Here is a 21,421-nt window from a genome sequence, read left to right on the forward strand (position 1 = left end):
ACTACTTATTGATAAATACTTATTGAGTTTACAACAAGCATTGAGTACAAGCATTCTTCAGAAAATGATGTAAAGGATCTAGAGAGCAATTCCTGCCACCAAAAAAGTTCACAATTTGGTTGGAAAGAATAACAGGAAATAATTAGAAAGTGATGAAGTATCCTATCCATAAGTAAAAATGCACACTGGAAATTCCATAAATAAATGCATCTACACACACCAAGACTCAGTATCTCCCTCTCTCTCTCCCTCTCCCTCTCCTTCTCCCTCTCCCGCTCTCTCTCCCTCTCTCTCTCATATATGGAAAAATTCACCATCAAAATATTATTAATGGTTATCTCTGATGGAACTTCTAATGATACATACTTTTTTATTTAGATTTTTCAGTACTGTTTAAAGTTGCTACAATAAGGATACAGGGTCTTAAATAAAAGAAAAAAATTAACAATTTATCAATTTATCAAGGCCTTAAACAAAAGACTGCATATGAATAAATGAAAAAAAGTTTTTTTAAAGACTGTTTACAAATAGAGTACTGTACATACAGAATGGTCCATGAATATAGTTATATAAAAACATTTTGGAAGAAAACAGAACAAATTATTGATGGCTTATCTCCAGGGGTACTATGATTTGTGCCATGTGCTGTATCATTTTCTAGCTGTTTTATAATAGAAAAATTGTTTACTTATAGAAATTGAAATGTTAGACTATTCACCCTCATTTAAAAAAAAATCATTAGTAAAAGTACTTTACAGATAACCATTTACTTAGTGGCTTACCTGGAATAAGTGCTGTGCTGATAAGAATGTCCACTTCCTTGCATTGCTGAGCAAAGAGTTTCATTTCAGCTTCAATGAACTCTTTGGACATCTCTTTTGCATAGCCTCCCTGACCTTCACCAGATTCCTTCAAGTCCACCTCCAAGGGCTCAGCACCAAGAGACTTGAACTGTTCCAAAGCTGCAGCTCTGGATTATTGAAGGGGAAACATTAGTCATTTTAGGCCCCTCTAAGTCAATAAAAAACTTCATTTACATAGACATTTTTAAGAAGAGCAGACTAAACATAGTCAAAAGTTAAGGGGTTTTCTTTTTTTAATTCCTCTAACTGGACTCTCATTTTCTTTTTCTAGAAGCCAGTAATGATATTTTTTGCTGGGAAAAAAACCTGGGAACTCCAACTTCTACTTAAACTGCAAAAAGAATTACATTGGAAGTAATCAGATTATGTCCCCAGTAATCAGTTACATTCCTTGTGGCCCACTATTGACAATGACCTGATATCAGATATAAATAAAATTTAATCAATCATATCACCCAACTTGAGATTTTTCATTTGTAAATGCTTTGAGTTTGCTCTTTTTAAGGGTTTTTTTTTCCCACAGAAATGACTTTTTTACTTAGAAATATTTTAATGCAGTGATTTGTGCCTCCTGTCCTCATTGTGTTTTTAAATTATAAGTAGTAGTAAATGGTAAAATATGAAAAACCAACATAGTAAAGTTATGTAAAAAATATTCAGTATAAAAAATAAATGCTATGCAACCACTGTATCCTGGTTGGAAAACAAAAACCAACAAAGATTTCTGCTGTCGTGCAACTCAATTCCCACTATACGACAGTAAATCTCAAACCTCCCTAATGACAACACTCACTTGAGGCACTTGTTAAAAATTTGAATTCCCAAGTCCCTACCCAGAACCACTGAATCATAATGTCTAGCACAGTAGCCAGAAGTGATATTTTTAGCAAGAGCAGCAGGTCATTCTTGTCATCAGGGAAATTTGGGAAACCATGATCTGAGCCAATAAATCCCTAGCCACCTTCATAGTCTGGTGTTTGTATTAAGAATAGGATACACAGTCCATTATTAAGCAAGAGGTTCTCTCTCTACTGGCTTGAACAAGGTTTCTGGTAGCCAAAAGTACCCATGCAGGTCAAGTTGCAACCACAAATGGAAAAGCCAAAGCTGAGGGCAGAAAAGAGGAGCCATAAAGAACAGGTTTTTCATATCACCAATGAGTTAGTGACTCCAGTGTGAAAAGGGAGTCATTACCATCAATTTTCAGTTAGGAAAGACAACGGCTTAAGCTAATTAAGTTGGTGTTTTCCATTCCTTACATCCACAGAGATTCGACTCTTTTTAAAGTTTCAGAAATGTTGGCAGGGTAAGGTGGCTCAAGCCCATAATCCTAGCTACTCAGGAGGCAAAGATCAGAAGGATCCTGATTCAAGGCCAGCCCAGGCAATAAGCTCCAGAGACCTCATCTCAACCAATGCTGGATGTGCAGCTACATCCCAACTACCCAAGGAAGCACAAATAGGAGGACTGCAACCAAAGATAATCAATGAGGCTGTAAGTATGGTTCAAGCAGTAGAGCACCTTCCTAGCAAGAATGAAGCCCTGAGTTCAAACCCCAGTACTGAAAAAATTAATTTTCTGAAATGTCTATTAATAATAATAAAAAATAAGATCAACCTAAAATCTTTGTAATTATCTGATACATGTTATATGATATATACATATCTTATGATGTTTTACATACATGTATAAAATGATTCCAATTTTATACAAAAAGTGTGTGTATGTGTGTGTGTATATATATTATATATATATAAAAGTTTGTAAGAAATAACACTAAAAAATTATTAACAATTATATATGGATGGTAAATTATAAAAGGTAGTTTCATTTTCTTCCTTATGTTTCTTTGCATTTTCAATAATGAACATGCTATTTTGGAATCTTTGCTCACAAAATAATCTCATGTAAAAACACTATATCAAAATTAAAATGTGTATGTCTTTGACACCAATATTCCATTTCTATGAATTTCCTAAGGAAATAATAAAATATCTCCAAACATATTGTTCCTGGAGAGAGAGAGAGAAATAAATGGATATAGATATATGTAATATTATTTTATAAATAACACAGATATACATCATAAATACATATACATATGTATTCATATATGCAGTACCATTTATATATAGCAAAAAAATGTCCATTTTGGAGGACTAATTAAATAAATCACTAATATGATAGAATCCTATGCAGTCATTAAAAATATTTACAGGTAAAGAAAGATCTTCATGATCCACTCTTAGATAGAAAAAGTTAAATAGTATTATTAGCAAAATTACATTTTTAATTAGTATGTAGAAAAGGGAATATACATTAAATGTGTAACATGTAAAATGTATTATAAAATATAATATATAAAATGTTAATAGTTACCTCTAGGCAGCAGGACTTTAAGGGTGTTTTCATTTTTATATTTTTTTCTGAGTGGTTAATAATCATGTGTTATTTTATGATAAAATAGAAGTCAAGCTTATATTTTTAAACTTTGTAATATAGGCATTAGGTAAGATAATTGCTATTGTTAGAAGGGTAATCTTGTAGTGATGGCTTCTGTTTGCTTTTTGGTGCCAGGGAGGTGCCCAGGGCCTTATGCATGTTATCATGTGCTCTACCACTGAGCTACCTACCCAGTTCCTAGTTACTATTTGAAAGAATTCAAAAATCACACTCCTTAGTTCAGTAAGCAATGAATTATCCTTAAATTTTCAGAATTTTTAACAAAAATAATACATCATTCAATCTTCCTGTAAATAAGAATTTACGATCAAGTATGTTTTCTAATACATTTGGATCTCATGTTTATAACATATCAAACCCTAGTCTCCAAATAATGACCAGGTAATATCACTTCAGCCACACCTCTCTTCATTGTATACTTGAGTTGCCTGTATAATAAACTTAATAAGTTATAAATAAAAGTAGAGTTAAGCAACAGCCCTAATCTATCCACCATCAATATACTAAATTCTCAGTATTTCACCCACCACCAAGTTTCAAATCATCCTTGAGTCAAATATATTCATTTCTACTTTAATACTATTGTCCCGTATGATAAAAATATAAAGAACTTGCTTTCTAAAGGCTTGAAGGTCTGGAAAAGTCTTCATATCAGCAAACATTACAAATGAAAAGACAGGACTATTGACATGTTTAGCCTGGCTCTCCTGAGTTTATGACCTGGTTATTTGGGAAATGCCTTATTTTTCTCATTTTAGTAGGGCAGTTTTTATAGCACATCACCTCTCCAAACTCCAGGTAAGGACTGTTGACCATATTCTATAAAACCATTCTTTATCCTAAAAAGTCACACTTCTCAAATTGTAATCTTTCTCTTTTTTTTCATTCTGCATTCCAGATTGGCAGCAGAAGGCTGCACCTCAGTGACAGAGCATGTGCTTAGCATGCACAAGGCCCAGGGTCCAATCCCCAGCACCAGAGGCAAATGAATGAAAGAGACTGGCCATAGTATTACTCCTCCACTGCCCTCAGCTGCTAATAAATAACCACCTGCTTCAACCTCAAAAAGTACTGCAACACCTAGCTAATCACAGTACTCAACGAGCATTTCTTAAAAACCACTGTCGAGTGTCTTCAGCAGTGAAGAAAATTTTAGTCAAACTTCTCTTTAACGATAATCTAGGAAAATGTTTATATACTTGCTTTAGAGAAATATAAAATGAATATAGGTAAGTACTTGGAGGCTCTAAAATTATCAGATCAAGACATTCAACTCTCTCTTTACATTCAAAGCAGGCACCTTAATATCAATAATGCAAACATAATAATTCATGTGTTACTACTCTTAGGTGAAAAGTGCTTTGCACCTGTTGCCCAAGCTTCCATTCATTCAAGGCAGGGCACACTCCACACTCTATCTGCTGAGATGGCTCCTATGCCACTGTCTTTCCTTGTATTCAGACAGCTTTGCTCACACCCTACCTAGGGCCTAAAAGATTCTGAAGAGAAACAGGACATAGACAAGCAACAAAGAAACTCAGGACACAGATAACTCTAGTCTCATCGCCAATCCACACAAAGAAAGAACTATGAGTTGGGCGCTGGTGGCTCACACCTGAAATCCTAGCTACTCAGGAAGCAGAGATCAGGAAGATTGCAGTCAGTTCAAAGATTCCATCTCGAAAAAAATACCTAACACAAAAAGGGCTGGTGGAGTGGCTCAAGGTATAGGCCCAGAGTTCAAGCCCTGGTACCACAATTAAAAAAAAAAAGAACTATAAGTTGTTAAGTTTTCAAATCTTTTCTTTATTATTTCTGCTGTACTGAGGCTGTGCCTATTCATTTTTTTTCCACTAAGTAAGACATTTTCACTTAACTTGGCAATACAATAGAGGGGTGAACTTGTTCAACGTATACTGTATGCATCTATGAAATTATCACAATAAAACCTCATTGTACTATAAATATGTGCTAATGAAAAATAGTTAAAATACAAAAAAATAGAAACATTTTCAAATTGAAAAAGTTTACATGACAGTTTCAGTGAGCTATTACAATTTATAATTCCAAGGAAAATATAATAGAACCCATTTGAAATAAAATGTTGTCAACACAATGACAATCACTAGTGAAACGCTCACCTCGTATCAAATCCTCGGACAATTGCACCCATGGACTTGGCTGCACCTGCAGAAGCGAGTCCAGCAACACCACCACCAACTATCAGAATCTGGGAAAGAAGAGAGAACCAATCATGTTTTCATTAAAGTTCATTATCAATTGATTATAAAAGATCACCAGTTAACAACTACTGGTGCCACCATTAATAAATGGTGGTGATGGTAGTGGTGGTGGTGGTGGTGGTGATCAGCCCTCCATACATGAATGGGAAAGACAAACTATTCTTTAGCTGAACCACCATTGTTTTTAAAAATTTATCAAGGGAATAACTGCTGACAATGACCACCAAAATTCACTAAAAATAGCCTGACAATCAGCATCTCAGAGTAAAAGCTACTTGAGCACAATCAGTGTTACACATGTTAAAGTTTACAAGTTCATTCTCACTGTACAAGTTACTTCTTCTATGTTCAGGATGGCATCCTAACTATCTCTCCCCTCTCAGATTCTAAGGTTTTTCTGTGTTCACAAAAATACCAAAACATGTTTCAAAGATGGGCACAAATTTGGTGAAACATTTACCCCAACTCTTATTTTGAGCTTCTGAGTAAAACAGCTGGAGACCAACCACATAATTCAGAATCATTTTGAATGAATACCTGAAATCTGAAGTGCTGTAACTAATCTACCTAACCATGGAAGGATCACAGCCAAGAGAATCAAAGAATTCCTCAGAAACAAGAGCCTCCTCTGCCTTCACAGAAATATACTGAGAACAATGATGTGTTTGGTCTGGAAAGGGCCTTCCAGACCAAAAAATATTCCTGTTATACATCCTAAACAGTCAATTGAAGGAAACTCCTTGTTCCTGTAGAAAAAAAAATCTACCCATAGAAATAGTGAAGCTTATAAATACCTACCCACCCTTCATGCCCACATCTCCTTCTGCTTTTTTAAGAAGTCTAGGCTTCTCAAAGCTGTGTGCTCCCATGAATGAAAACTGTTGAGATTGTTAAGATGGGCGTGGGAGGATGAGAAGGAAGGATAAAGGGGGTGAATTTGAGCAGGGTACATTGCATGAATGTATGGAGATATCACAATGAAACCCCTTTGTACACTTAATACATGCTAATAAAGTATAAAAATAATTATAAAAATCTAAAAATTGTGCACCCCAGTGACCTGTAGGCAGTGCCTCAGAGATCATGTCAATTGATCCTGATGATGGTGGATTGTCTGAAGGATGGGCTGGGGGGAGGGAGAAATCGATCAGAATGCAGACAGAGAGGGAACAAGTAGGTTCTAGGCTGCAAAACACCAACTCTATTCTACACAAAAGTTTCAATGCTACTTTTTAAAAAAGTGACATTAAATAAGTAAAGATCACAGAATTAGGGCAATTATCTTGAATTCAGAAATAACAAGAATGCACAAAATCCTAGAACTTGGGAGGCTGAGACAAGGAGAGGGATTATGGGTTTGAGGCCAGGACTACATATAGAATTCCAGGCCAGCCTGGGCTATATAGCAAAATCCAACCTCAAAAATTAAATAAAGAAAAAAGAAAAGGTGCATAATTACAGTTAGGCGGAATCAATTTCAAAAGATCTGTTCCACAGAGAGATAACTAGAGTTAATGATCACATATTCTAGAAAAATGTAGACATGTGCTCTCACCACAAAAATGATAACTATGAGGTAATGCACCTGTCAGTTAGCTAGATTTAACCATCTACAATTTATATGTATTCAAAACATCATGCTACACATAAAAGTTACCCTATATTTTCAACATAAAAAACATGCTTAAATTTGAAAAAAAAAATTATATATATATATATATATATATATATATGAAGAGACACCATAATTTAAAAGACAGAATTACACACCAGTAAAACAATGTAGATGCTACATTAGAAATTTACTCTTTCTCTCCAGCAAGGGGTGAAGAAAAAGACACAAAGATTGAGTGAGCTCAGGTTGCGATCATGATCCTCACTAATGAGCTCTGGGTGATCTTGAACAAGTTGCTTAGCATCTGCAATACAGCAGTCAAAATGCCTTCTGGAACGTTTTTACATTAAATGACAGGAACTAACAGCACTTAACTGCTAACTGGCACGGTGTAGACATACATTTAAAAAGTCACAGGGAAAGCAACAAGAGAAAGGAACTACCTGTAGGAATGTTGACATTGGGTCAGCTGCCCTGCTCCTCCTCTCTGCTTCCCAGGCTCAAAGCATTAACCCTGCACAATTGCTCTAGTCCTAATGGAAAGGTCATCTTGAATCCTCCCTTTGCACAGATTCCCAGTTCCAGTCCATCAATAAGCACTCCTGGTTTAAACCCCCATAAACCACCCCCAGGTCATCCCCTTCTCCATATCTCTGTTGCCACTCTCTTCCCAGTACAACCAACTCCTAACTGATCCTGCTCTTTTCACTTCTATCTGTTCCCCACCCCCTAGGACAGCCAGATTTTTTTAAATCCTGAATGAGATATTTCTCTCACCTACAAGAGAATCTGAATTGTATAACATGACCTGTGAGAGATGCTCCACATAATCCTGTCAGACATTCCTTCCCCACATCACCTCAGATCACCCTCCACCTTGTTCACCACACTCCAAGGACAACAGCCTTTATTTTTCTAGGACACACTAAGCTCCATCCCATCTCAAGATCTTTATATGTCCTATTCCCTTTGCCTAGCATCCTAAATTCCTGGTTTCTTTCTCCCCCATCCTTCAAGTCTCTGTTCAAATGTCAAAGAAGGCTTCCCCAATCTCTAACTTATGCAGTTGACATGTTTTTATTATTCATCATTATCTCATTTATATCTAAAGTTTATTTCTAAAATTATTTAATATTTTCATCTGTTTTTTGTTAACGTGCATCCACACTGTGAATGGAACTTCTATGCAGCAAGATTACCGTTTGTCTTATTCAGGTCATGTCTGCAGCTCCTAGAACAATGCCTCGCATATCATAAGCCAAAGCCTCTATGATTAAAAAAACCCAAACAAAATATTATACATGATGGGCCCAACTGCTGTCTAATTGTTCGGGTTTTTGTGGGTTTTTTTTTTTGCGGTACTAGAGTTTAAACTTGGGGCCTTGCACTTGATAGGCAGGTGCTCTACCACTTGAGCTACTGCACCAGCCTCTCTGTCTAATTCTTTGTTTTTTTTTTTAACTTTCTTTTTCAGTGTGGTTTCCTAAGCCATTTTCTTTTTTTTTTATTCATATGTGCATACAATGTTGGAGTCATTTCTCCCCCCTTCCCTCACCCCTCCCTTGCCCCCCCCACCCCCTTGCTACCCAGCAGAAACTATTTTGCCCTTATCTCTAATTTTATTGAAGAGAGAGTATAAGCTAAGCCAAATTTAAATTCTAGGAAAGATAATCACTTTTCTACCTTTTAAAAGCTCCCTCACTCTCCTGCCTTTAAGCTTCTTATCTTTGGTTTCACTTTTTGATCACATACCACAGCTCAACTTCCACATATTTCTAGAAAGACTAATCAAAGCTGAGTGTGGATTTGTGCATCAAAGTGTTCAGCCAAGTTTAAGAACTGCATCAAGATGTTGGCCACCTTGAGAGCCAGATGTTTCCTTATGATCCTAAAAAGAAACTGAAATTTACTATTTCATATATCATATCTAGGTTGTTTGCTCATATTTTCTTGCTAAATACTCTGGCCTCCATTTAAACCACTTGCTTTTTTCTCTTTCCTGGCCCATTTTTTGAAGCAATATATGACTAGATTTCTCAAAGCTGCTTTGGTATTTAACTATTAGGTGATTAGTCTCAGGGCCTATATTATTATTTAAGGGTCACAATATAATCCCCTATTCTTCTGCATAGCCATCCACACCTTTCATTACTAACTGCTTCTCTCAGCTCCCAATCTAGAGTTAAGAAGAAGCCCCGCAGCCCTCTTGCCCTCTGCCAAGTGCCCTGATTACACCACCTCCAGTTTTCTGTTTTCTTGACCCAAAAATTAACAAAGAGAGTGGGGAAATCAAAAAAAGTCTTTCCTGTGAACTAAATGTCAGAATTTGTTGAACAGTATCTTGAAGCTTTTTTTCAATGGTAGTAAACATACCTATACCCACAAACTAAGTTATCCAAATCCCTTTATGAATTCAGGTTAGTAGGTAAAAAACAGAAAGGGTGGGGAGAAAAAAAAGACTAGAACTTCCAGAAAAGTCAAAATTCATTTCCTTAAAGCAAGGTTTGTTTGTTTTTTTCTTTTTGTGGCAGTACTAGAAATTGAACTCAGGGCTTTGCACTTGCTTGAGCTATGCCCTGTACCAAATAAACTTTTTTTTTTTTTTTAGCAGTTAGTACCTGAACTCAGGGCCTCACATTTAGCAAGCGCCATACTACCTGAGCCATGCCCTGAGCCCTTCAAGCAATCCTAAATATTCAGCTTTGACAATCCACTAAAAATGTACGAATACCACAGAAGTCACCAGTGAAACTAACACACAGCAAAACTTACAAATAACTGCATTTTAAAACTATATTTTTCTTACTTTTAATTAATTTGTATTATGAAGAAAAATTAAAAGTTGTACCTACCTTAGCTGGAGGAACTTTTCCAGCAGCTGTAATCTGACCAGTAAAAAACCGTCCAAAATGATTTGCTGCTAGGACAACAGCCTTATAACTTAAAAAAATAAATAACAGACAATTCCATAAAATGAAAGATCTCAGGCTTATATATTATCACAAGTTTTCAATTATGCTTTAAGAATGAGACTAATTGCTAACAGTAATATAGCATTTACTATGTGCAGACAATAGTTCTAAGTGTTGTGTATGTATATATATATGCATATATATATACACATTTATATATGTATATATATATATATATATATATATATACTTAATCCTTTAACCTGAACAAGGAGCCTCTAGATATGTATAATTATTACTTTCATTTCATCAGTTAGGAAACTGAGACAGAGAAATGAATAGACTTGCCCAAGTCACTCAACTAGTAATAGCAGAGCTAGAAGTCCAGCCCAGGCAGCCTGCTTATGGAGACACACTCTTACCCATGATGCTACCCGCCTCTTCATAACAAATGCTGCAGTAGATCAGTTGAGATAGAAAAAGTAAAGAAAGAAAGACATGAAAATGCTAACAATGCACCCTTCAAATTTTGCCTTTTACTTTTCTATGTTGTCCAAATTTTCTTTGATGACTATGTACCACTTTTACAATGGGGTGGGAGACTCCAACTTTTGTTGAAAACCTGAGATTTTAGGACAAACTAACTGATTTACTTTCTAAACTTGGACAAATTCTTAGTTCTTGGTCTCCTCATCTATAATATGGAGACAAGAAGAGCATTTATCACTGAGAGTTATAAGACCAAATGAAATAATGTCTGTCATATAGTAAATGCTAGATTAAATATTAAGTGCTTTGGCTTTTAAAGAAACAAATTATGCAATAAAAACTAATAGTCTGCACCACCTTTTCTTTAATAGGAATTTTAAATATACTATACTCATCTCATTGTCACATAATTTTATATTTAAAAATAGGGTACATTCTCACTCAGAAATACACACTCGTAACATTTCATATGTTCAAAAGACTGCAGCCAAAACCACTGTTCTACAGCTACTGGTTTTGAGATTCTTTCACTTATTTGCATTTCAGATGACAAAATCAACAGAACCCTTAAAACTTCACATTGACTATTTTCCATATAAAATTTTAAGTTCCACAATGCATTACAATGCAAAATAAATATGGCAACAATTTATTTTGTCTCTTGGCATATTATTTACACCATAAACAACATCTTCAAACAAGCCTTTTGCTATATTACATTAAGGACAAGGAAGAGGTTTTTAACTTGCCGTTTTTGGTTATGGCATCTCATCCATATAAAAAGCAAATCACTGAAGTACAAAGTAGATTCTGTGGCATGTTTGATATGCTACCTCTTAAATATAAAACCTAAGAAAACTTTCAGATCATGTATCAGTCTGTAAAAGACCATTCATATTAGTCTCTACATGCACTATTTTTTATTTTAATAGTTTCTTTCATTGGTGCCTCATTCACATTAGCAAATTGTCTACAACTAATAGCCTTCATGCTTAAAATCTAATATAATTAGTTCTCTAGAGAAGTTGATTTCATAAGCATTACCCTATTTCCAGACTCTTCTTACCTCCTCAAGTGAAGTTAGCAATACATGGCAATCACAGTTATTTCTTTCCCTCACAACATGACAGAGGCATGATTGCCTCTGAGTAGAATACCTGTACAATCCTTTTCTACATAGCATTACAGACAGTAAAAAGCAAAGTAACCAGTGCTAGCAGGCAAAAGAAGATAATCATCACCGTAGCCTCCCAGGTAAGAGGACATAGCCCTCACTTACACATAAGGACTTTGACACCAGACAAAACTTCAGCTACTACAGATGTTTTCTCTATTCATTCGTTTATGAATATACCTAAACAAAACCTAATTAAGATGGTCAACATGGGTGTGTGGTAGCACTCAAGAGGCTGAGGCACAAGGACTGTGAGACTGAGGACAGTCTAGGTTACACAGTGAGTTCTAGGACAGCCTGGACTATATAGCAAGATCCTATCTTAAAAGAAAAGAAAGGAAAAGAAAAGAAAAGGAAGGGAGGAGGAGGGAAAGGTGAATGGAAAAGGAAAGGGGAGGGGAAGGGAAGGAAAGGAAAGAGGAAGGAAAGGAAAATGGAAGAAAAGGAAAGGAAGAGGAAGGGAAGGGAAGAAAAGAGAAGAGGAAAAAAAGAAAAGAAAAAAGATGGTCAACCAGCTAATGTGTATGTACAATCAAGCATCCCTAATCCTACTCTAAACTCTTAAAGCACTGACATGATACCACAAGTAAAATGACCACAATGGACCTCATGGGATGTGTCACAAAATACAGATGCCCAACACAGGTTTTTCAACATCCCCAAGGGGAAGGGAATTAAAAAAAAGACCCTTCAGCTATAACATACAAACTTTGTTTTATGCATAAAATTATTTAAAATATTTTATAAAATTACCATCAGGCTATGTGTGTAAAGTAAATATGAACCATAAATGAATTTCATGCTTAGACTTGGGTTCCATCCCCCAGATATCTCATTTTATGTGTACAAATATTCCAAAATCTGAAAAAAATCAAAAACAATTCTGGTGCTAAGTTTTCCATGGATACTTAACCTATATTACTTTTAACCACATACACTGACAGTATTCAACCATTTTTAACATAAAGAAAACAGCAATTTCAATCTAACACACAGGTACATACACACACATGAAAATACAGAGTATTCCTCACACAAATAACTTGATAGGTATTTCCTTTAGTAGATGCAAATATTATTTCTCTCTACCCATGAAAAATAAAAAGAAGTATATAATAGAGTTCATTCCCTATGTGATGATCACTGTGAAACAAAAATCTCCTACAATTATTACAAGGTAAATTACTGGGAGAGAGAAAAGCTACATGTGAATGTCTGTATGTCACTTCTGTTCAACTAAAATGGAAAAAGAATCAACCTACCCAGCAATGTTAGCCATGGAGCTCAGAGCGTCATATCCCTGAGCAATTGTGACTCTTGGAACCTGATCCATTGCCAGAACTGTAGTTTTTCTTTTGGATAGTTTATTTAGCAGGTCTGGATTTTGGGCTGGGTAAATAAAACTAATCAATGTTCCTGATGTCTTTAAAAGGTCAGCTTCATGAACACCTAATGTTGGATTAACCATGGGGGCTCGTACCTGAAAAGAAAGGCAAATCACAGATTAAAAATATAACTACCTTCATCATATTTTTGAACAGGACAATTTAGATAATACGCCATCATTGAAATAATACTGCAGAAGAAAATCTTTCATCAATAAATGTCTGCCTAATTTCTTAAGCAAGGTAAGACACGCTGTTGGACTTACGGAATGTTGTGTGTAAAGAACGCCAGGGAAGTACACAACACTGAGTCAGGTTTGAAATAATATGGAGGCTTTACAACAAACCTGTTCTCTCAAAACCTATTACTCTGCTAAAATTAAGAGAGATTAGAATAAACACAGGAAGATTTTGTTGTGTGTTTAAAGATTCGATCTTGCTAATTTTGGCAAGCATAAACATTTGGAGTACTGAGGCATTAGGAATGATGTAAACTAAAGACTTACATGGCAATAAGAATAGGTTTATGTCACCTTAAAATTCCAGATGACTATAAGCAAACACAGTTCAAACTAATAGCTTTGCTGAATTGGGCTTAAGCAAAAATTCACACTATATTCTGTTATGTTAAGAAGTTTCAGGCCAGAACTGGTGGAGCACACCTGTAATTCCAGCTACTTGAGAGACAGAGAAAGGAGGCCCAAGGTTTTGGGCCAGCCTAGACAAAGTTAGCATGAGACTCTATCTGAAAAACTAATTGAAAAAGCAAAAGGACAAGGAGTGGTGGGGGGCGATTTATAGCTCAAATAGTAGAATGCAAGCACAAGGCCCTGAGTTCAATCCCCAGTACCACAAGCAAGTTTCATTAAACTTCATTAGTTCCCACCTTGCAGTAATGCTTTTAGGCAAGTAAACACAGAAAACACAGCCTCTGGGACTTATGTTTTAAATACAAACACAAACAATTGCTCAGTCATTTCCTACCACAGCATTTCACCTCAACTAACCTATAAAACACCTTCGTCTGTTATTCCCATTTCAGGTGTTAGCCTGGTAATGCATGTGATTCTAGGTTGAGGACTTTAGTTAAGACTCAGTGGACTCAGTGGTAGAGCACCTGCTTGGTATGTTTGATGTCCTGGGTTTAATTCCCAGCACACACACAAACAAAAAAAAAAACCTCTTTCACAAGGTCTATTTTTTCTCCATGAAAACCTAACATACATTTTAGTAGAATTAGAGGTCAACTCTGACTTGATTCTACTGGACTGGCCCCTATCAAATGCTCAGCTGAGACGCTCAGCATCTGTCCTCCTTTATATTTCCCTGTTTGCCTTAGTTGTAGGACATTTAAGACTGAATTTAATGCCCAGCTCTGCTTATTATCTGTGCTAGACTCTTGATACAGTCTCTCCTTCTTTATGTGGTTTTTTGCTTCATAGTTTAATTCCGATGTTCTTTAACATATAGATTTCTACTATCCATTACCTCAAGACCTCAAGGCTACTAGCCACTCAGTCCAATGCTGCTTTCTTCAAAACAGGCCCCATCTAGAAATAGCATTACGTCGGTGTAAATCACTGCACCTTCAAGTATCAAGATACTGTACAGTGAGTCCCAGGCTGGGTTCCACACCTTCTTTCCATCCTAGCAGTCATTAAATACCTGCCTGTGGGTATTCCGGATACAGATGGACCACGTAGTGCAAGTTTTCCCTAGTCAACTAAAAGGGAATTTCCACAGAGCAAATGTAAAAATAAAGATCACTTTTTCTCTTCTCATCGTTAAACATACATCATATTGCCTGATAGAAGTTCTACCACGGCATGAGGAATATTCATGACACAATCCTTTCTTTGAGGAAAAAGGGCATCATTTGAACATAGGAAAAGTTGAAATGATTAATGTTTAAAGTGATGAGTATGCTAATTACCCTGATTTAATTATTGCACATTGTACACATGTCTCAAAATATCACACCTCATAAATAAGGAAAATTATCATGTGTCAATTATAAAAAAGAAAACACTGGAAAAGCTTTAACACCACAGAAAATTATTTAAAGTTATTTTTCTATGAAAATATGTCAAAGAGTCAGCATGCTATAAATGAGAGAAAGAACAGGATTAATTACTTTGACCACCAAGTCAGAAGCCAGCACTTCCTTCGTCCCCTGGATTTGGGCTCCTGCTGCCCTGTAGTGATCATCTGAGAACTTAGAAGCTTCACCGGCACCCGATTCCACAACGACATTAAAACCCTGCTTGACTAAGGCCTGAACACCAGCTGGAGACAATGCCACTCGCTTCTCATTTTGGAAAATCTCCTTGGGGACTCCAACAGTCAGTTGCTTATATGGAATTCCTACAAAAAAATAAATAAGGTAGAAAACAAACAAAAAAATTTGTTGAGTAACAGATTTCAGGAAGTGGAAATGAGAAGTCTGTCCTTCATAATTACTTCACTCAAGTTGCTATTCAAAATGACGATTCATAATCATAATTCATTTACCCTTTTTGAAAGATGAGAAATTTTTATGCCCACTCTCCTAAAACTTCTAAATATTTTATTCAATCAAATGGCTCTCTTTAAGGCACATGACAAGCTTAGTTTATTTTTAGGAGAAAAAAAAATGAGCTGAGAGATCGCACAGCATACTAAATTAACTCTCTAGGATTATAATCTTAAATAAATTGCTGCTTTGAAGAATAGTCCTATATACTTTGGTGGCCTACCACATCCAAAGTCCCTTTCCTGGCAATTTCACCACAGGCAATTCCTCAAAAATTTCCAAGTGTTGTATCTTGAGACTCTACATAATTAAGCAACTGATTAGACAAGACATCAACTAGGTCAAAGACAACAATCTATAGGACAGACATGAGGAAAGCCAGCAGCCCAGCCTCTGATATGACTTATAGGGGAATTGTGCTGGAAGGCACTGTGCTGGCCAGTGACTACTCAACCCAATCAACTTTTCTAGAGGAAGCAGGGAAGGAGTTGAATGGGAGACACACAGAAAGAGAAAAGGAGAGTAGAATGGTACTGAAGTTATTTGTAAGCAAAGCCATAAGTCAATCAATGGGAGGTCAGTAGCAATGGTGGTAGACATAGCAGTAGTGGATATTTAAAGAGAGAAGATGAGTCATAGCTATGAATCCAGAAAGACATTCCACTTCTCCAAGAAGTACATGAGGGGTTTCCTGGGTTCCCATTCTTCCCAAGAATCCACACAATAAACTCTCATCACAGACTAAAACCTGATGTGATTCTGTTCCTGCAATCCAAAAGATCCCGTAATATAGGTTATATTTACAGATGGTTCAGGCCAGCTTGAGCTAAAAGACGGGCATCTTTTTGAAAACAGAGCTTTCTATATAAGCTTTACTAAAATTTAAGAAATCCACTCCTGCAACTTAACTCTGAATATATATACATATATATATACATATATATATATATATATGTATATATATATGTATATAATGAAAAATTAGCTGAATTATCAATATAGAGTAATTTATTGGGACATTAAAGAGATTAAGCCAGCCTAAAAATACCTGAATTCAAATACAGTCTTAGATTCCCATACTGCTTATACATTAACAATTTACATTAGATGGAATAAAAGGCTACAACCCAACAAATACAGGTGCTCTCCAGAAACTAGAAAAGGCAAGGAACAGATTCTCCCCGAGAGCTTCCAAAAGAAATACTTTGATTTAGGCCCAGCAAGATTCATTTTGGACTTTGACTTCTAAAAGTATAAGAAAATAAATTTGTGTTGTATGAAGTTACTAGGTTTGTTTTATTTGTTATAACAGAAAGAGGAAACTATTATATAAGGGAACCACCTGATTACTAGCAAACTTATAAAGAATGAGAAAGAACATTTATCCCATCTTTCCAGTATAATCTCAATGTAACTAAGTAACAAAGGAAAAAGTTTTTCTTTTAGAAACATTCTAGCTAACAAATGAAGATGGAATAATGGAAGTATTACCATTTTGAAACTCCAAAAAAAATCACAGATTCAGTTACTGACCATAGTCAAATCACTGCTATGGCTTCAAAGTACAAAAAAAAAAAAAAAAAAACCCTGATAGATTGTGTGATAGATCCCAAACTCACTGAGTTATCTTCCTGATGCAATGCAATAGTCCATAGCACTACCAATGAAGTATTCTTGCAAAGAGATAAACCTGGGTCTGACTGAGCCTCCAGATCTAGCCAAATGTTACAGAAAATACCAGAAATAGAAACTGGTTAAACAAAATTTAATCAGCCAAACTTTAAACATAGGAAATTCTACAGTGTAACAACTAAATTCTTCAACGAGTAAATTAAAAGGAAAAAAAGTGGAGGGGGGGACTGGGGATGTAATTTAGAGGTAAAGTGCTTGCCTAGTATACTTGAGGCCCAAGGTTCAATTCCCAGCACTGGGAAAAAGAAAAAAAATGTACAGGAAATCTATCAAAAGAGACCTAAGAGAGAGAGACAGCAAGCAAATACAATATATAGACATCTGTCTGGGTCATCCTCTGTACAAGTCAACCGTGAAAAAGAAAGAATAAAAGAGAAAAGAAGCAACTGAGAAAATATGAACACTGACTAGAATTACTTTTCATGCTTTTCACTGGGGTAATGAAACTGGTTATATTTATTAAGGAATCCTATCATTTACAGACAAAAAATAACTATCTAGGAAATGAGAACCAGAAATCAATCCAAAAAAGTCTTATATATATATTAATATGGAGATATTAAAGTTCATAGATTTACTCACAAGGACAATTCTCACATCCTCAACAGTTACTTGCTTTTATTTTATACACAATTTTGTCATACTAGATAACTGGCTTTCCAGAGCAGCGTAATACAAAATATCTGAAGCTAAATTTGAGGGCTTTTGGGGAAAGGTACTCTGCCAACAGTAACTTGTCACCTGAGAACAAGAGGCTATGAGACCTAGAGCTGGGGATGCAGCTCAAGTGATAGAGTGCTGGTCTGGCATGTACAAGGCCCAAGTCTTAATCTCTAGTACCACAAAAAGAAAAAAGAGGCTCTGAAATCTATTTTAAGGCAGACATAAGAACTCAAAATGCCTAGCAGCTTAAGGGTCCTTACAGAACAGACAACAGCCCTAAAACTTAAAAAATGCAAAAGAGCACATCCATGCTATGCGGCACATCCTGCACTTTAGCAATGGAATGCCATTTTTAGCTGGGCATGCTGCCATCTAGAATAAAGGACTAAATATCCAAGTCTCCCTCCTCACAAACAGCCACATTCCTGAGGTCTAGCCAATGAGGGATACATAAAAGTGCTGGGATGGTCTTTGGAAGACTGCTAAAATGAAGGCGACTAAGCTTAAAAGGGCCTCCTTTTAGCCCTTCTCCTCTGGCCTATATCCCAGAACAGAAGAAAGTGAGGGTCATACCAGGGAATACATTACAGGCCACTAATAAATCTCACTCTCACTCTATATGAGCTGGGATGCCAGTAGTGAATTTTGAGGAGAGAAGTAACATGATCTTACAATTTAAAAAGCTTATTCTCAATGTCATGTGAACAACAACCTGTAGGGGGGCAAAGGGAGAAAGCAGAGACAATTTAAGAAACTGATGTATCAGTCCAGTGGCAGATAAAGATGATATGATAAAAGTGGCAATGGGGAGAAGAGGATAGAATCAAGATACAAAGTAGAGATGACCTACACCTACTCAAAACACATTGGTTGACGCCAACATGGAGATTCCTGACCTGAACAACTGCAATGAAATTGCTATTTGCTAAATTAAGAAACACTAATATTAATCAATTAATTCCCAATTCCTGAGCAGAGCTGAGTTATATATGATACAATTCCGCAATGTTATCGAGGCTCAAGAGAAGGCTGCAGAGAAATGAGCAACTGTTTTTCAAGTACAGTTCAACTACTTTATCTTTTTCTATTATTTTTTTCTTCTCTGTTAGAAATGGCAATCAGGAAGTTCTATACATGGAAAATATAAGACAACACTCATTTGTTGTTGTTTTTTTTAATTTAAAATAATCACTCACAAGCACCAGGCCATGAAATTGAAAGATGCTTTTACCTATCATCAAGAGATCTATGAATTCCCAGGACTTGAAGCAAACATCAAAGAAAGACTTTACCTGGCTTCACAGAGGATTTACACCACAATGTCTGATGAGTATGAAATGATCGTAAGAAATTCTTCTTCCCAGGCAGAACCTTACAGGGACCCAAACTGCTAAGTAAAGGGCATGAACAGCCAGTCACCACTGTTTTCAGTAGGCTTGCCATGCTGATGTAAGCTCCAGGCTTTTTGAATTCCCCACTCTCCTTGAAGTCAAATCACTAAGAGGAAAAGGAAAAAGAAAAATATTTAAATGCCAAAAAAAAAAAATACTTTGTCTTTTGAACATTAAGAAACACATAAACTGATAATCTAAAGAGCTTATACAAAGGTTATATGCAAACATCCAAAAAAAAATTATTTACCAGGTCTTTTACTTCAAAGAACTTGAAGGTAATTCAAAAGTTGATTTCCAGTTCAGGTTTTTAAAACTTGGAATCGTCTTTCCAACTAAAATTGAAGTTATTCACTCACTATTCAATTCCAAGCCTAAGCCACACAAGTCTATTTGATCCTTAATGTAGTTGGAGAGTTTATATACACACACACACACACACACACACACACACACACCCCTATAACATTTTACATGAAAGTATCTTCTAAATCAATATGCAAAATTACAGTCAAAGCAAAAATACAGTCAAAGTTACCTTTGAATTTCCCCTAAGTTATTTAAATACTATAGTATTTTATAGTGGATTACATTTAGCCACCAGATTGTACAGGAAATATTGCCATATTCAAATAAATTGGACAGTTCCCAAGAGAAGTTCAAATGGCTGACAAATATATAGGAAATGTTCAACATCCTCAGCCATAAAGGAAATGTAAACCAAAACAACACTGAGATTCCATCTCACATCAGTCAGAATGGCAATTATCAAAAAAAACAAATGACAACAAATGCTGATGAAGATGCAGGGGAGACAGTACCCTGATACATTCTTGGCGGGAATGTAAATTAGTGCAGCCACTGTGTAATCAGTGTGGAGATTCCTCAAAAACTAAAACTAGAACTATCATATGATCCTACTCTACCACTCCTGGGCATATACAGGTACAACAGAGATACCTGTATACCCATGTTTATAGTAGCACTATTCACAATAGCCAAGCTATGGAATCAACCTAGGTGCCATCAGTCAATAAATGATAAAGAAAATGTGGCATATATACACAAGGAAATATTATTTGGCCATAACAAAGAATGAGATTATGTTATTTGCAAGAAAATGGGTGTAACTAGAAATCATCAAGTTAAATGAAATAAGCAAGACTCAGAAAGACAAATACCACATTATCACACATTTTCTCTTATCTTTCTCTAGATAAGGTCTTATCTAGACCTAAAAAAAAAAAAATGACATGAATGTAAAAGGGGGACTGCTAGGGTGGGGAGGTAAAAGGATAGGATAATAGGGATGAATCTGATCTTCATATGTATAAAAATAGAAATAATGAAACTGATTATAATTGTTTCAAAGGGGAGAGGGTTGAGAGGAGGATAAGAAAGAGTAATAGAGAGGTGAACTTGATCAAAGCACATTATATGCACATATGGAAATATCGCAATGAACTCCTTTGTAGAATTACCATATGTTAATTTAAAAAAAGAAACTGCCATTCTACCCATTGCTCAGCCAGTGTGATCCCTGAACTGAGGCTGACTAAGTGAACATGAGATACACATTTGCCAAGTGCACCTCTCAAGGAAATTAAACATGCATGGGATATGACTCCAAGAAAAAAAAGAAGAAAGAAAAATCACATGATATCTTTTCCACATAGGCTTGTGCTGCAGATGTGAGGGTAACCATGAACTTTTTTGAAAGCAGATCTCACAAGTGGCCCCTTTATGCCACCTCTAACAAGGCTAGGTAAAGTGCCACTGGCCTTTGCAGTTATTGAGGCACTTTCCCTCACCCTCTTTGCAGAACCCCAGGCATGCATGGAAGGCACTCCCACCATCCTCACTATTCCCGATGTCCCTCCACCTTTCTCTTTTTTCCTTCAAGAATGAAAAGAAGCTGAGCACCTGGAACTCTAGCCATCAAACTTGGCTCGCATCACCCACTAAGCCTGTAAATCCTGATCCAATCAGGTAGGCACTCATGGGCCCAAGCATGGGATC

At 36.0% G+C, this 21,421-nt stretch overlaps 1 protein-coding gene across 4 annotated transcripts in view; it reads right to left on the reverse strand.

Annotated features, from left to right (window-relative positions):
* Nnt (nicotinamide nucleotide transhydrogenase) overlaps positions 1–21,421 on the reverse strand; it is a 95,799-nt gene that overhangs the window by 69,619 nt on the left and 4,759 nt on the right. For 3 of the 4 annotated variants that reach the window (XM_074077514.1, XM_074077512.1, XM_074077513.1), the window contains exons 2-7: positions 19,304–19,508; positions 15,279–15,508; positions 13,022–13,239; positions 10,037–10,124; positions 5,468–5,556; positions 783–970 (exon numbers count right to left, since the gene is read on the reverse strand). In XM_074077514.1, coding sequence (XP_073933615.1) covers positions 783–970; positions 5,468–5,556; positions 10,037–10,124; positions 13,022–13,239; positions 15,279–15,508; positions 19,304–19,454 — 964 coding nt within the window. In that variant the 5' untranslated portion in view covers positions 19,455–19,508. Of the gene's footprint in view, positions 1–782; positions 971–5,467; positions 5,557–10,036; positions 10,125–13,021; positions 13,240–15,278; positions 15,509–19,303; positions 19,509–19,652; positions 19,746–21,421 lie in introns of those variants that run through there. The other variant, XM_074077515.1, reaches the window with a different exon arrangement.

This window comes from Castor canadensis, chromosome 6, assembly GCF_047511655.1.
Source record: "Castor canadensis chromosome 6, mCasCan1.hap1v2, whole genome shotgun sequence".
NCBI lineage: Eukaryota > Metazoa > Chordata > Mammalia > Rodentia > Castoridae > Castor > Castor canadensis.